The sequence below is a fragment of the Rhinopithecus roxellana genome, chromosome 14 (genome assembly GCF_007565055.1).
Source record: "Rhinopithecus roxellana isolate Shanxi Qingling chromosome 14, ASM756505v1, whole genome shotgun sequence".
NCBI classification, from domain to species: Eukaryota; Metazoa; Chordata; class Mammalia; order Primates; family Cercopithecidae; genus Rhinopithecus; species Rhinopithecus roxellana.
Window position 1 is genome coordinate 43,624,196 of NC_044562.1, and position 14,091 is coordinate 43,638,286.

A 14,091-nucleotide genomic window follows, 5' to 3' on the forward strand; every position below is an offset into this window, starting at 1 on the left:
GTGTACACATGGTGCCAAGCGCTTAAGGGCAGTTGTTTAAATCTTCCTTTGAGGGCAAGAAAAGCCTAGTACATTCTACTCAGACTTTTAGGAAAAATTAGGCTTATCTATTTTTAAAAGGATAATTTCTGTTACTTTGTGTTCTCTAAGATATTTCACCAAAAGACCAGAATTAGAGAAGACTGTCCTAGTTAAGTATGGAATATTGAGTCAAATTAATGGGTTCCAGGACCTGTGGAGGGAATGTTCTTTAAAAATATATATTAATATATCTCCTAATTATCAGTATTAAGACCATTCGAGTTATACGTTAATTTAAAAATATATTACATTAAAAAACTATTTTTTTAACATAAGATAATTTTAAGAGAAGCTTGATTGTCATATTGGTGAAGGAACATTTTACAAGCCCCTCTGTACTCTGAAATGTGGTGCCCGAGATTAGACATACAAGTCAGTGTTATTTAAGCGGTCAAGTTTCCAATTTGTTATTGCTTGTTACCAAATGAAAGTAAAAAGGAAAACAGAAAGGTAAAATAAAGAAACTGGCTTTTATGTATTTTATTCCCAAAAAGGGCGTTTGCCGAAGGACCTTTCCATTCACGGGCTGTCACTCACAGGTGCTCGGACACTTCAGCCTCCAAATCCCGCAGCTCACACAGATCAGCCAAGTTTTAAGAAACACTCCGGGTTAGCCAGCGCCGGGACGCTGCCGGGTGGTCCCCAAGGGAAGATGAGGCCCTGGACGCCCCGCGAGCGTTGGAGGCCCGGAGGCCGAGGACGGGAGCATGCCACCGGGGTCGCGCCACCGAAAGCTCTTCCGGCCTGCGCCAGCGTGCCCCGAGGCCGCGGGCGGAGGCTGGAGCAACGGACCCAACTCTCCTCCGCCCCGGGGAGGCGGGGTCTCCGCCTTTCCCGCGTTCGGGCCTCACCGCCCCCTCCGCCTTCTGAGGCCCCGCGCCACTTCCGCTCCTCGCGGCGGAGCCGGTCCCTTAGGGCTCGGGGTCGCACGGAGCTGACCCCTAACGAAATGGGGCCGTGCCAGGGGCGGTGGTGGCTGCTGCTCTGGCTGCCGCCCCTGGCCACACTGCCCCTTCGCGGGGAGGCGGCGGCGGCGGCATTGTCAGGTAACCTGGACCCGGCGGCGGCGGCGGCGGCGGCGGCGGCGGCGCGCGCGTGCGTGCTCGCTCCCAGGCTTCGCGGCTGCCCCGAGGGCGCGCCCTTTGGCCTGGGTGGCACTGCGAGGCCGATCCGGGTGGGCGCTACCTTTTCTCGCTTTGGGGTCTCCCGGGCAGGCCCCGTCCGCCCTTCCTGTCTTCTTGGGCTTCTTTGGTCTCTCTCTTGGCAATTGGACATTTTGTAATTTTAGGACTAGAAGCAACCGTGCGATCCAGTCGCCCAATTCCCTCGTTTTACAGAAGCAACCTAAACTCAGCTTTTGATTTGCTCAAGGTGACACAGCTTGTCACTGGCACAGCTGACCGTAGTCCCCAGACTTTCAGCACAAGGCCTTTTGTACAGTACATCAATGCGTGTTGAAATCCTTGTTATTTCGCTATCTCGCATTCCTTTGATCTCAAGACTAGAGAAGGTAACAGCTTCAGCTTCAGAATCGTAGCGAAAATTCTCCTGCCACTGACTGGCTGTTGTGACCTTGAGCGAGTAAACATAACGGGTCCCACATGAGCCGCAGGTAATGAGACCTCACAAGGTTCTTGTGGTGGTGTTGTGCACAATGCCTGGCGCACAGGAAGCAAGAACTGGTAGCGGCTGCTAGCGTTAGGGGCTCGCCACGGAGTGGGCTCAAGATGCTGGCACACTGGGGAAGGATCTGGGAGGGACACCTGGGGAAGTCAGAAACCCAGAGTTCCAACTCCAGACCTGCCGCTAACTTACCATGAGCTTCACATTTCTGTTTTTTTTTTTTTTTTTTTCCTCATAAAATCTTTTAAAAGATTTCCTGGATGCACTCTCTACCAACTTCTCTTCCTTGCTTTGGCTACCCTGGTTTCAAGGGAGGCTGCCAAGTGTATTCTTTTAGCTGGGCATGGCCCTCCCTCCTGTTATACCGCGGTTTTTTATCTAAGGATGAATGAGAGACTGGATGTTAATGAGGTCATCAGATTCTGCCACAGCTCCCAACTGAGGGAATCTTGCGGTGAGTTATATGTTGGGGAACTGTTGGATTCCGGTTTTCATTGAACAGAAATTTTTTTGAGTGTTCATTATGTGCTAGGCAGTGTTATAAGTGCTTTAGCTGCAGTATCTATCATATTTAATACCCATAGAAGCCCTATGGGGGAAGGCACCATTTTATACCCATTTTACAGATGAGAAAACAAAGGCTTGGTAGTAAGAAATACAACAATTTTATGCCGGTGAAAAATTAAAACACAAATCTGTCTAAGCAGGAAGGTTTCTGGGCATGGCAACAGCGAGAAAATTAGAAGTAGCCTTAGACCAGCACCTAGCACCTTGGGTTCTAGACCGCTCATTACCTTCAGCCACAACCTGTGGTAAAACCTTGGTCCAGGCACAGAGTCTTTATGAACCGTAGTTTTCTTTTGAGTAAAATGAAGATGTTTTTACTGAAGAGTTTTCAGTATTTTTCTCACCTCAGTAAACCTGGTGTTTTTAAAGTTTTTATGTTACCGCATTTAGTGTAATAGTAACAGCTTGCTGCTTTGCTTTGTTAATCAAAGACACGCATAAATACTTATTGGAGCTTCTGTTCTGCCTGAGACAGGCAGGATGCCCACTGACTTGATAAAACTAGTCCACAGCTAAGAAGAATGGCAACTTCTGTAGCCTTACAGGGATGCCTGCCATTCCAGTAGGCTTTCCAATACGGACTGTGAAGCGCCCAGTATCTGGTGATGTGCCAATGACACTGTGTTGGCAGCCCTGGATTAGACTAGGCTTAAGAACCATTGCTGCTCTTTAAAAGTCTATGGTTTCATGAGGACCCTGAGAGGAAACAGCTGGTACTTCGTTTAAGCGAGGGGCTTGGATTAGGTGATACTTAAGGTACCTTCCTGTTCTAAAATTTTGTCTTGAATAACACACCCTTCAATGGAATGGGGAACATTCAGACCAACACCAGCTTTCTGTAACTATTTGGAGGAAAGTCAGAGACAGTTGACACTGAGAGGAAGAGAAACTTCAAGAGCTTCAGCCAGTTAGTAAGGTCCCTAGAAACCATGTGTTGTCCTGAGATGAAGTTCAGGCCCTGGCAGTGGCTTTCCAGGCTTAAATCATGGTAACAGTCCATTTGAAATCACAGCTTTCAAATTCATCTGTGAAGATTTCGGCTTGAAGTTAAAGACCTGAGTGTGCATTAGTATGTACTAATTCCAGTTTCATTCTCACATTCTTGGAGAAATAAAAAGATGAATATTCAGGTTAAAAAAAAATGAGGTTAAGAGAATAGTTACCTTTATCACTTTGATGCCTCATGTTAACTCCTTTGACAATGTGAATTTACAAAAAACAAATAGAAAAATCCTGAGTCCATTTGACTTCTCACAAGTTAAGACTTGTTCGTTTTTTGCTTTTCGTGTTTCCTACTCTTCTCCCTCCCCTTCCTTGCTCCCAAAGAAAAACAGTTATAGGGAAAATGGAGAAATTTGTCATATAATGTAGTAAGTGTTTATATTATGATTCCGTTCTAGTTTCATCTGAAGATTTTTTTTTTCCCAATATGAGGGCCATGTCAGTTTTCAGGAGAACACTGGTGAGATATTTTTATGTTGGGAGTTAGGTTCTGCTAAGATTTAAGGTGTTTGTTCTTTTTATTTTTAGCATATTCTGTAAGTAGGTTTAAGTACTACCTGCTCTTTTCTGATGTTTTAACTGAGGTGTTTTTTGTTTTTTGTTTTTTTCTGTGTATATGACTCAACTCTTTAACTTAAACATATACTTACATTTAGGAAAACTAATACATGACAAAAGTACTACAAAGAAGATAATTTTAATTAAAGTAGGTGATATGTAACTGTCCCTTTTTTATATTAGATATGTAATTCTAAAATTAGATTAATTGAATATTTATAAATTGAGTGGTATTTAAAGTGAACTAAGGAATCTTATCTCATTGGTTAAGGGAACCCTGACTTTCTGAATCCTTTGGTAATGTAAATAATTAATGCCTCCTGTAGCATCTTAGTGATTTGGGCACAACTATCCAGAAATATACTGTTCTCTAGAAGTCAGTATAATTGAAAGGATCAAGGGAGCCTGCTGAGGATTGCAAGAAGTTAAGGAAAATGATGCCCTTCCAGGCTTAGAAACCTGTCTTTCCATAGTAAGGATGGCATTCAGGGTTGATCCCACAGATACTCCTCAGTCCTTCGGAGTTGAGGCAAACCTGGGATAGCCTACAATTCCAGATCTTTCTCCTGATCTGATTCAGGCTTGAGGAAGTGATTACCTAGGTTGTGGAGCACCTTCCAGGGTACGGACATATTAAATACCTCAGCCTCAAGTAGAAGCAGTAGCTTTCCCTAGGCAGGTATTGTTCCCTTTTGACCAAATGAATGATTATTGTTAGATTTTTAAAAATTCCTAGAAATTCTATTTCATTTCCTGGATTGCGTTGTAAGGGGATTGTTGTTTTTGTTCTAATTTTTAAATTTTTATTTATTTATTTTTGAGACTAGATTATGAGACTGGCCAATTTTTGCATTTTTGGTAAAGACAGGGTTTCACCATGTTGCCCAGGCTGATCTCAAATTCCTGGGCTCAAGTGATCCACCTGCCTTGGCCTCCCAAAGTGCTGGGATTACAGGCATGAGTCACAGCGCCCGGCCTGTTGTTGTTTTGATACATTTGAGTTTGCCTACATCTGCTACCAGCAGGTTCTATCCTAGTAGACTTAACCAGCAATAACTGGGGCCTCATGAATAAATGAAACCCGCAGACATGCAGGCGGCTTCATAGCCTTCAGTGTCAGGGCATACTCAGTGATAGAGTTCAAATAAGCAGTCAAACTGACTCTGTTTCCTATTTCCGCTGGACATGATTGAAACTGAGAATTGAAATGGCTCTAGAAGAAGATTGCTAAAGGGCGGAGAGACCTAAGAAAGATAAAGCCTTTATAATCAATCTAAGATTGGAAGATCTGTTCTCTCTAGGAAGGCGATGGGCCAGCTGTGATAACAGTCTTGTGACAATCACTGTCTTTTGCCTAGTCCAATTAGCCCATGGCTTAATGAACTGACTTGAAGCTAGGCTTGTGGCTTCTTATGGCTGAATTTCTGGTCCCTTACATATTTAGGAATCCCTATGTGAGTTGAGACTCATTCACCTCGGGAGAGAGGTGATAAGAAAAAAGGGCAGCCAGAGGACATGATGAAGCACTGCCACCTTGTCTGCGAAATCTCATGGATTGTGTAAATTCCACATCAGCTTCACCTCAAAAGCCAGAGGCCACTCTGGAGAATTCGAGGGAAAACACTGTTTGCAACATGCTTTTACTAGCATGTCTATAGGTATGAACAGTCAGGACAACGTCTTTCCTTCTATGCTGTCTTTAATCTGGTTGAAGACTGAGGGGAAATGCAGAACAAGTTCTTTTCTTCTAACTGGCAGATCCCTTACACAGAATACACTGATGTATCATATATGAGTCAAATAAAAGAAGCTTAATCCCACCTATTCTTTCTGCCCTCCTCTATCCAGTGAGGGGCAAGAAGGTGGTCCCCAGCCCAGAGGATGTTAAGGGTTACAGTACTCAACCCTCTAGCTATGGATGTATTGACCATGGGGTAGGGTAAGGGGGAAGTTCAGCCTGTGGCTTCCAGACTGGCCCGCATGCTTTGTGGGTTCTGTAGATGGGATGGCAATGGCACAGGCTGGCAAGGGCATCCTACTACGTCAGGTGGTTTCAAGGGAGGGCCAGAGTGCACCTCCTTTTATGGTGCTGACTAGCCCTGACCAGGCTCTTACAAAGATTGGCTGGACTTCCATTGGCAGGCCACATATGCCCAAATAACCCAGTAGTCCTCTCGAACCACAGGCTACACACAAAAGACAAATATTTAAGTTCTGGGGGTTACAGTAATAAACATGCAATGTCCCTGACTTCATGGAGAGACAGAGTATAAGCTAATAAATACATATGTAATATGAAGAAAGAAGAAAGCAGGTGGAAGTTGTTGGGGTGTGTTTGTTTAGATAGTGGAGTCAAAGAAGGCCTTTATGAGAAGGTAGCATTTGATAGAATACATCAGTGATTGGAAGGCATGAGCTCTGCCAAGATCTGGGAGAAGAAGGTTGCAGACTGGGGAAACTTTACATGGGGGTTGGCTGGCATCTTGAGGACAGAAGGGCCAGGTGTGGCTGGAGCAGCTGGGCTGGGAGGGAAAGTGGAGGAGGGAAGGTCATAGAGGCACTCAGGTCCCTGGAAGGAAGGGGGATTTTATTAATGGTGTAAAGGGAAGCCATTGGAGGGTTTTAAGCAGGTAAATGATGTGTTCCCATTCGTGTTTTTGTTTGTTTGTTTTTGGTTTTGTTGCTTTTTTTTTTTTTTTTTGAGACAGGGTCTCACTCTGTCGCCCAGGCTGGAGTGCAGTGGTGCGATTTCAGCTCACTGCAGCCTTGCCTCCCAGGTTCAAGTGAGATTACAGGCATGAGCCAATCAATGTACCCGGGCCCCATTCATGTTTTTAAAAAGATCTATTTGCTAATTGAAGGGTAGGTTGTAGAGGAAAATGTGGTGGTGAGGGACAATTCTGGAAGTAGGGAGACCAGCTAGATAGAAGGCTATTACAATCATCCTAGTGCAAGAGGAATGTGGCTTGGGTAAGAGAGAAGCATTTACTCCTGTGTTGAAACTGCAGTATACAATATACTTAAATTGCACCATCTTGCTCTTAAGAGCTTCAGATTTGGAATGATTTAGGAGACAGTCTTAGGACCAAGTGGAAAGAACCTTATTTTAAGAGAGCATTTGATTACAAAACTCGGGCCCCACCAAAAGGCTATTTCCTCAGACCATTAACAAAAGTGAACTGTTCTGTGGGAGCTGATTTAGCCCTTGGAGTAGCAGCACTCTCTAAGAGAAGAATTGCAGTGAGGGGCCCTTGGAGGCACCCACAAGAAAAGCCCCTCTAGCATCGAGCACATGGGTGGTAAAGAAAGACCTGTCTGGAAGTAGACATTCCTATCGTAGTTTGGGCTGCTGCTTCTGTGTCCCTGAGACTTCATGCTCTTCACCTGCCCTGCTGGAATGCACTCCCTTTCCAATGATGGGTAGGAATCCCTTTTATTTGAGGACTCCCAGTATAAAGTTCTCAACTCTAGCTGTGCTCAGAGACCCCCCGGGAGGCTGTGCAAAGGCAGAACATGGTAAGGTGAATCCAGAGACCTGATCCCCCCACCTCTACTGCTCACTAGCTGGGAGCATTTAATGTGTTCTCATGTCTTCTCATTGCAGTTGCTCAGGGTCTTCCGGGTTATATACTACATTCCTTGACATTCATATTTTTTATAGGTAGCTGCCAGCCCTTTGATATCCCTGGGACTGCACCTCCCCCTATGCTGCCCTTGGCCAGAAGTCATTTGCATCTCAGATATATCAAAAAATGTGCCTCAGCATTGGTTGCTTTGTGTGCTCATAGCCTTGGTTGTGAATTCTCCTTTTGGCTCTTGTGCATGGAAACAGCATGCAGGAGCACATTTTTCATTTTTAGTATCCTGTATTTAACAGAGAGCCTCTAGAACAGCGGTCTTCAACCTTTTAGCAACAGGGACCAGTTTCATGGAAGACAATTTTTCCACGGGATAGGAATAGGGTAGGGGGTGGTGTGGGGATGAAACTGGTCCACCTCAGATCATCAGGCATTAGATTCTCATAACAAGCATGCAGCCTAGATCCCTAGCATGTGCAGTTCACTGTAGGGTTCATGCTGCTGTGAGAATCTCATGCCACTGCTGATCTGACAGGAGGTGGAGCTCAGGTGGCAATGATCACTCACCTCACCCACCACTCACCTCCTGCAGCCCTGTTCCTAACAGACCATGGACTGGTCTTGGTCCTTGGCCCCAGGGTTGGGGACCCTTGCTCTAGAGGTTCATTCTTGTGGTTAACCTGGATTCTTGTATTTGCATCTTGGACTCAAACTCTGCAAATTTTTTGATATATTTAGAAACATATGCATTTCATCATAATGTGAAGAGTAAAGATGAATGATTTGACTGTCACAGTTGAATACACTGGGTCCTTGTGTAATTTTGCTGCTTTGTGTGGCCACTGGAGAACCCTCCCTTTTATGGAGTTGTGTTTTGGGAGATGGCGAGCATTCCCAGGATCCTTTCCCGAAGTCTGGCTTCACTTTTCTCCAACTTAATGCTAAGGATATTTCAGGCCAGGACCAGGGACTTGTCTGAGCATATTCAGTATTATTCCCTACATGGATGTGATTGTTTACTAGTTGTTACTAGTTACTCAGTTCTTCCCCAACTTTGGTGTAGCAAGTTGTTCTAGCTTCATTTCAGGTTTTTCAGGAGAAACAACTGATCACACTTTCCTTAAAGGAGTCAGGGGTTGGGCGTAAAGCCCATTTCTGTGTGTACCCATAAGTGTTCCTTGTTCCTGTTTCCTGTTGGACAGATGTGGAGGTGACACTCTATCTTGAATCTAGAAGAACTTACGACTTTCATTTTACTTCATTTCAAATCCAAATACAGCAGTGACCACAGAAGAAAATGAACATCATTACTTTCTAGTTTTCCTGTGGCATTTACATTAACCCTCTGTAACACAGAGGGTTAATATATATCACTCTTTCTCTCAGTTATGTTGAGTTGTATTATATATTATATATAACATACATATATATTTAGGTATCTACATCTGTCTCCAGCCAAATTTCTCCTTGCTGGAGATGTGAAGATCTGTCCATCTTCACAGAATCCCACCAATGAAAACTCAGTATATCCAAAAGTGAACTCACCCCCACTTCCCTGTACAAACTTGCTTTTTCTCTAGTATTTCTTGTCTGAGTAAAGGGCCTCACTATCTCTCCACTTACCAGAAACTTTTACATCATCGTCTTGTTTTCCTTGATAAAATGAATCTGTAAAGCCTGTCGATTTCATTTCCTAATCTGTTATTTCTCCCACCTCTCTTAGTCCATTTCTTGTTTAGATTGCTTCAGTGGCCTCCTTAGTGATTCTTCTGTTTTCAGTCTTCTTCTTTAATATTGCACACTACCTACAGAATGTTCTTTCTAAAATACAAATGCATTTCTGTCACTTCCTTATTGAGCTGGTATTCCCTGTTTGTTGCTGTAGGTCTATTCTCAGTCCTTCTTTTCTCCGCTTAGTGCCTGAAGCTAGCCTCTGTGGACTGCATTATATGGGCTTCTTTGCTGTCTATCTTTCTGTTGGGTTTGGTTGATTCAGGGCACTGAGGGGACAGCAGGAGAGACAGGTTGAGGTACCCATACCTTCACCCTGCATTCCACGGGAGTCCTGGCAGTGACTGCAGTCCTTTAGACTACTGTCCTCCTAGTTCCAATGACGCTAGTAACATGGGATCCTTCTTGCCATTTTGGAACTTGGGCTGCTGAAAGCTTCCTGCTGTTGTTGGTGCCTGAGAACTTCATAATACCTTATTGTTAGTGCCTTAAGCCTGTCCATATCTTTACTGAACTATTTTCAGTTAAATCCTTTTGAGTGTCAATGGTTTCTTGCTGAGACTGATACTTATCTAAAATCCTCCAGTGCTCTGCTTTCAAGATGGAGTCCACATGGTATAGTAGTAGTCATGGTTTACCACTCCAGCTACAGGTGTTCAAATGTCTTCTTGTATCCCTATACCTCCCATCCATGCTCCCTCACCAATATAAAGATCCAATATCTCTAAACTGAATTAATTCCATAATTTATCTTATCTTCATGATTCTGTACACACTTGCTGGTCCTGCCCACCCCCACTCCCACCTCCTAATTTTTGTTTTACTGCCTCTACCTCGCCTTTCAGCCCTTTACTCATATTTTTGTCTTTTCTGGGAAGGTGCCCATAATTCTGTCTTCTGCTTCAGAATTGAAGAAGTACTTGTTCTCTGCACTCTTATACTGCCCTCCAACGTCATAAATATTGACACTTGGGCTAGAGTGTTTTCTGTCTGTCTCCTCCTTGGTTGGAAAGACTGAAGGACTATAATTATATAGAAGAATTTATTGGTCATAGAATGTTAAAACTGCTACTGTTACCTCCCTGAAAACTTTTTTTAAAAAAGAAGAGTCTTGGCAATTAAACAGTTAGAAAATGTATTCCATTTTCCATCTCTCAGTTCGTAGGTGTAAAGCTTTGAAGGAAAAAGATTTAATTAGAACGTCTGAGTCAGACTGTTACTGCTACAATCAAAATTCCCAAGTGGAATGGAAATACATATGGTCAACTATGCAGGTAAGGGCCTACTTTTAAATCATGTCTTAGGGACAGAGAATTACCATGTTCCAGGGACAGGAAATGTACCATTTCAGGAATAGAAAGTATTTTTGGTATGACACAGGTCTGTGTATTACTATGAGAGCTGACTTGAGGATCACACACAGTGGTTCAATGGGTGGGCAGTGTGAGAAGAGGACACTAACTCCTTCAGACTCTCCCTCAGCCACTCCCAAGCCACTCCCAACGAATATACTATCTAAATGTATACAGCATATCTGCTGTTCAGGCAGTCTAAAGACAACATGTTCCTCCTACTTTCCAAAATTGCTATCCAAAGCCCCTCCAAATAGAAATTCTGGAATAACCACTGATCCCAAATATGGCCAAGATAGCAGTTGCTCTCAATTGCCTAGTACTTTCTTTCATTCAGCATTTAACAAATATTTATTGAGCACCTATTAAGTGCCAGGAACTATTTCTGGGCTCCTAGGATACATCAATGAACAAAATAGATCCCTGCCATTGTGGATATTTACATTATCTAGGGTGGGGAATAGTAAACAATAAATGTAATAGAGATTAAAATGGTAAAACTAGTAAGTACTATGAAAAAAGAAAATGTAGAGTAATATCAGTGGGATGAGAAGTGGGAGCAAATTGGCCAGGGTAGTTCTCATTGAGAAGGTTACTTTTGAGACAGATTTCAGTAGAGTGAGTTACCCAAGAAGATACTGGGGGGAGGGGTGTTCAAGGCTGAGAGAATAGCTGGAACATTGTATCAGCAAGCATTTGATGTCGATTGATACCATTGCTGATAATATGCACTACTTTGATCACATGGTTAAGGTAGTGTTTGTCAGGTTCTTCCACTAAAATTAGTATTTTCTTCCCTTTAATGAATATTTTGAGGTGATAATTTGAGACTGTGTAGATAACCTCTTCCTCATCAAACTTTCTTCCCTTAGTTTATCATTCATTGATGATGCTTTACTGAATCAATAATCATGATGATGTTTATCAGATGTTGATTTTTCTATATCCATTCTATTTTTTTTTTTTTTTTTTGTGAGACTGGGACTCACTCCAGTTGCCCAAACTGAAGTGCATTGGTGCGATCTTGGTTCACTGCAGCCTAAACCTCCCGGGCTCAGGTGATTCTCCCACCTCAGCCTTTCAAGTAGCTGGGACTACTTGTAGTTTTAGTAGAGACGGGGTTTTGCCATGTTGCCCATGAGTCTACTGAACTGCTGGACTCAAGCAATCTGCCTGCCTTAGCCTCCCAGAGTGCTGGGATTATAGGTGCAAGCCGCTGCACCTGGCATCATTATTCCATTTACATTCATTGACCTTCTACTGTAAGGAAGAGATTTTCCTCCTCCCATTTATTTATATCCATGTAGTCTCATACATTGCCAATTATTTCAGGAAACTACAATCCATTACTCTCATTATTTATTTTGATACTCAAATTGTCCTAGATTTAGCCAGTCAGAGCCCCTTCAACTAGCTCCTGTGTCCTTCTGCCATGTGCCTAGCATTTTTGAGCACTACTTTACTTTCTAACAAACAAGATGTTCTAGACTTGTATAATATCATAGACTCAGCTCTGGAATCATACATTTTTTCCAAGGAACAGTCAACATTAGGTGTTTTCATTGCTACTGGCATATCGTCATGTGTGTACACACACATACACACCCATACACCTGCACAAACATCTATATCTACCTATTAGAAACTGTGAGTTCTGAGATCTCCAATACCACAGGGTTCATGCTAGTTTTCCAGTTTTCGTATTTGTAATTCCCTTCTCTGATAATGAGGAACTTGGTTCCCATTTCCTCAAATATATTTATTTATTTGCCTAATCCCAGAATACACTAAAAGTAGTTTCAGAATTGCAAAGTCATACCATTGCAAAACACAAACCTAATAACAGGAGTTCAGTATTTATTTATAGCGTTTTTTTTTAATCTTTTTCTGAGGTTGTGTATTTTAGGTTAATTCATCCCAGTCCACTCCCCTTCAGTATGGTTATACTATTCATTCAAAATATAGTTTGTTTTTATTTGTTTCAATTTCAGGGTTTTCCCCCATCCTGGTCAATTTTATCATTTTTATTTTTATTTTTTTAGTTTGTTGACAAAAAGTCACTCTATAAAACATTTGAAGAGATTTATTCTGAGCCAAATATGAGTGACCAGTGGCCTGTGACACATCCCTCAGATTCTGAGAACATGTGCCCAAGATGGTCAAGGCACAGCTTGGTTTTACACATTTTAAGGAGACATGAGACATTAATCAAATACATTTAAGGTATACATTAGTTAGGTCCAGAAAGGTGAGACAACTGGAAGCAGAGAGGAATGCAGTGTTCCAGGTTATAGGTAGATTTTAAAATTTTCTGTTTGGCAATTGGTTGAAAGAGTTATTATCAATAGAAAAGAATGTCTGCATTATCATAAGTAATTGTGGAGACCAAAGTTTTATCATGGAGATGAAGCCTCCAGGTAGCAGGCTTCAGAGAGAATAGAGTATAAGTGCTTCTTGTCAGACTTAAGGTCTGTATTGATATTAAATGCTGGTTGGTTTTTCCTGAATTCCAAAAGGGAGCAGGGCATAATGAGGCATGTCCAACCCCTGCTTCCTGGCATAGCCTGAACCAATTTTTCAGGTTAACTTTGGAGTGCCCTGGCCAAGAAGAGGGTTTCATTCAGATGGTTGGCAGGGTCGGGGTTGTTAGAATTTTATTTTTGGTTTACAAGATTTGTTTGCCTTTTTATTCTCAGAAAAGACCATAGTGGGTATTTTAAATGAGATTTTGTTTTAAATTTTTTAAAAAACCTTTTTAATTTTTAATTTTTTAGATTTGGGGGTACATGTGCAGGTTTGTCACATGGATATATTGTGTAATGCTGGGGTTTGGGCTCTACTGAACCCGTCCCCCAAATAGTGACCATAGTACCCAATCAGTAGATTTTTCAACCCTTGCTCCTCTCCCTCCCAACCACCTTTTGAAGTCCTCAGTTGTCTGTTGTTTCCATCTTTATGTCTGTATTATTATCATTATTTATGAGTATCTACAACATTAATATGGCTTAAAAGTTAAAACTCTATACAAAGGTATTTTCAGAGAAGTGTCACTTTCCCTCCTCCCTCTATTAATTCCTATCCAACCCTTGTAGACAATCAGTTTAAGTAGTTTCTGGTATATCTTTCCTGTGTCTTTTTTTTTGCAAAAGTAAGTAGCGGTGCATATTTATATAGATGGTGCCCAAAGCCATGAAACCGAGTGAGTTTCGATGGAGAAGAGAAGAGGACCAGTGGCTAAGCCTGGGTCAGTCTTATATTAAGAGTTCAGGGAGAAGGAAGGAGCCAGCAGAGGAGAAACACAAGGAGCGACAGTGAAGAAGGAGATGTCCTGGAAGCCCTGGGGAGAAGTGTAACAAGGAGAAGGGAATAACCAGCAGTGCCAAGTGCTGTTGACAGGTCAAATAAGATGACTGAGAATTAATTGGGCATTTCAGTTAGCAACATGGAAGCACCAGTGACCTTGTCAGGGCAGCCTTTTGGGAAATCCTGATTGAAGTGAGAATGGAAGTAGAGGAACTAGAGACTGCAGGCACAGGCAGCTTTTTAAAGGAATTTTATTGCAGCAAGAAGCAAAGAAATGGGTGGTAGCTGGAGGGAAA

General features: G+C 42.6%; 1 protein-coding gene across 3 annotated transcripts in view; it reads left to right on the forward strand.

The window, feature by feature from the left end:
* The first annotated feature begins 702 nt into the window (after window positions 1-702).
* The window catches only part of NEMP2 (nuclear envelope integral membrane protein 2), a 30,209-nt gene continuing 16,820 nt past the window's right edge, over window positions 703-14,091 (forward strand). For 2 of the 3 annotated variants that reach the window (XM_030916573.1, XM_010379753.2), the window contains exons 1-2: window positions 703-1,127; window positions 10,299-10,414. In XM_030916573.1, the coding sequence (XP_030772433.1) occupies window positions 734-1,127; window positions 10,299-10,414 (510 nt within the window). In that variant the 5' untranslated portion in view covers window positions 703-733. Of the gene's footprint in view, window positions 1,128-2,087; window positions 2,159-10,298; window positions 10,415-14,091 lie in introns of all 3 variants that reach the window. The other variant, XM_030916574.1, reaches the window with a different exon arrangement.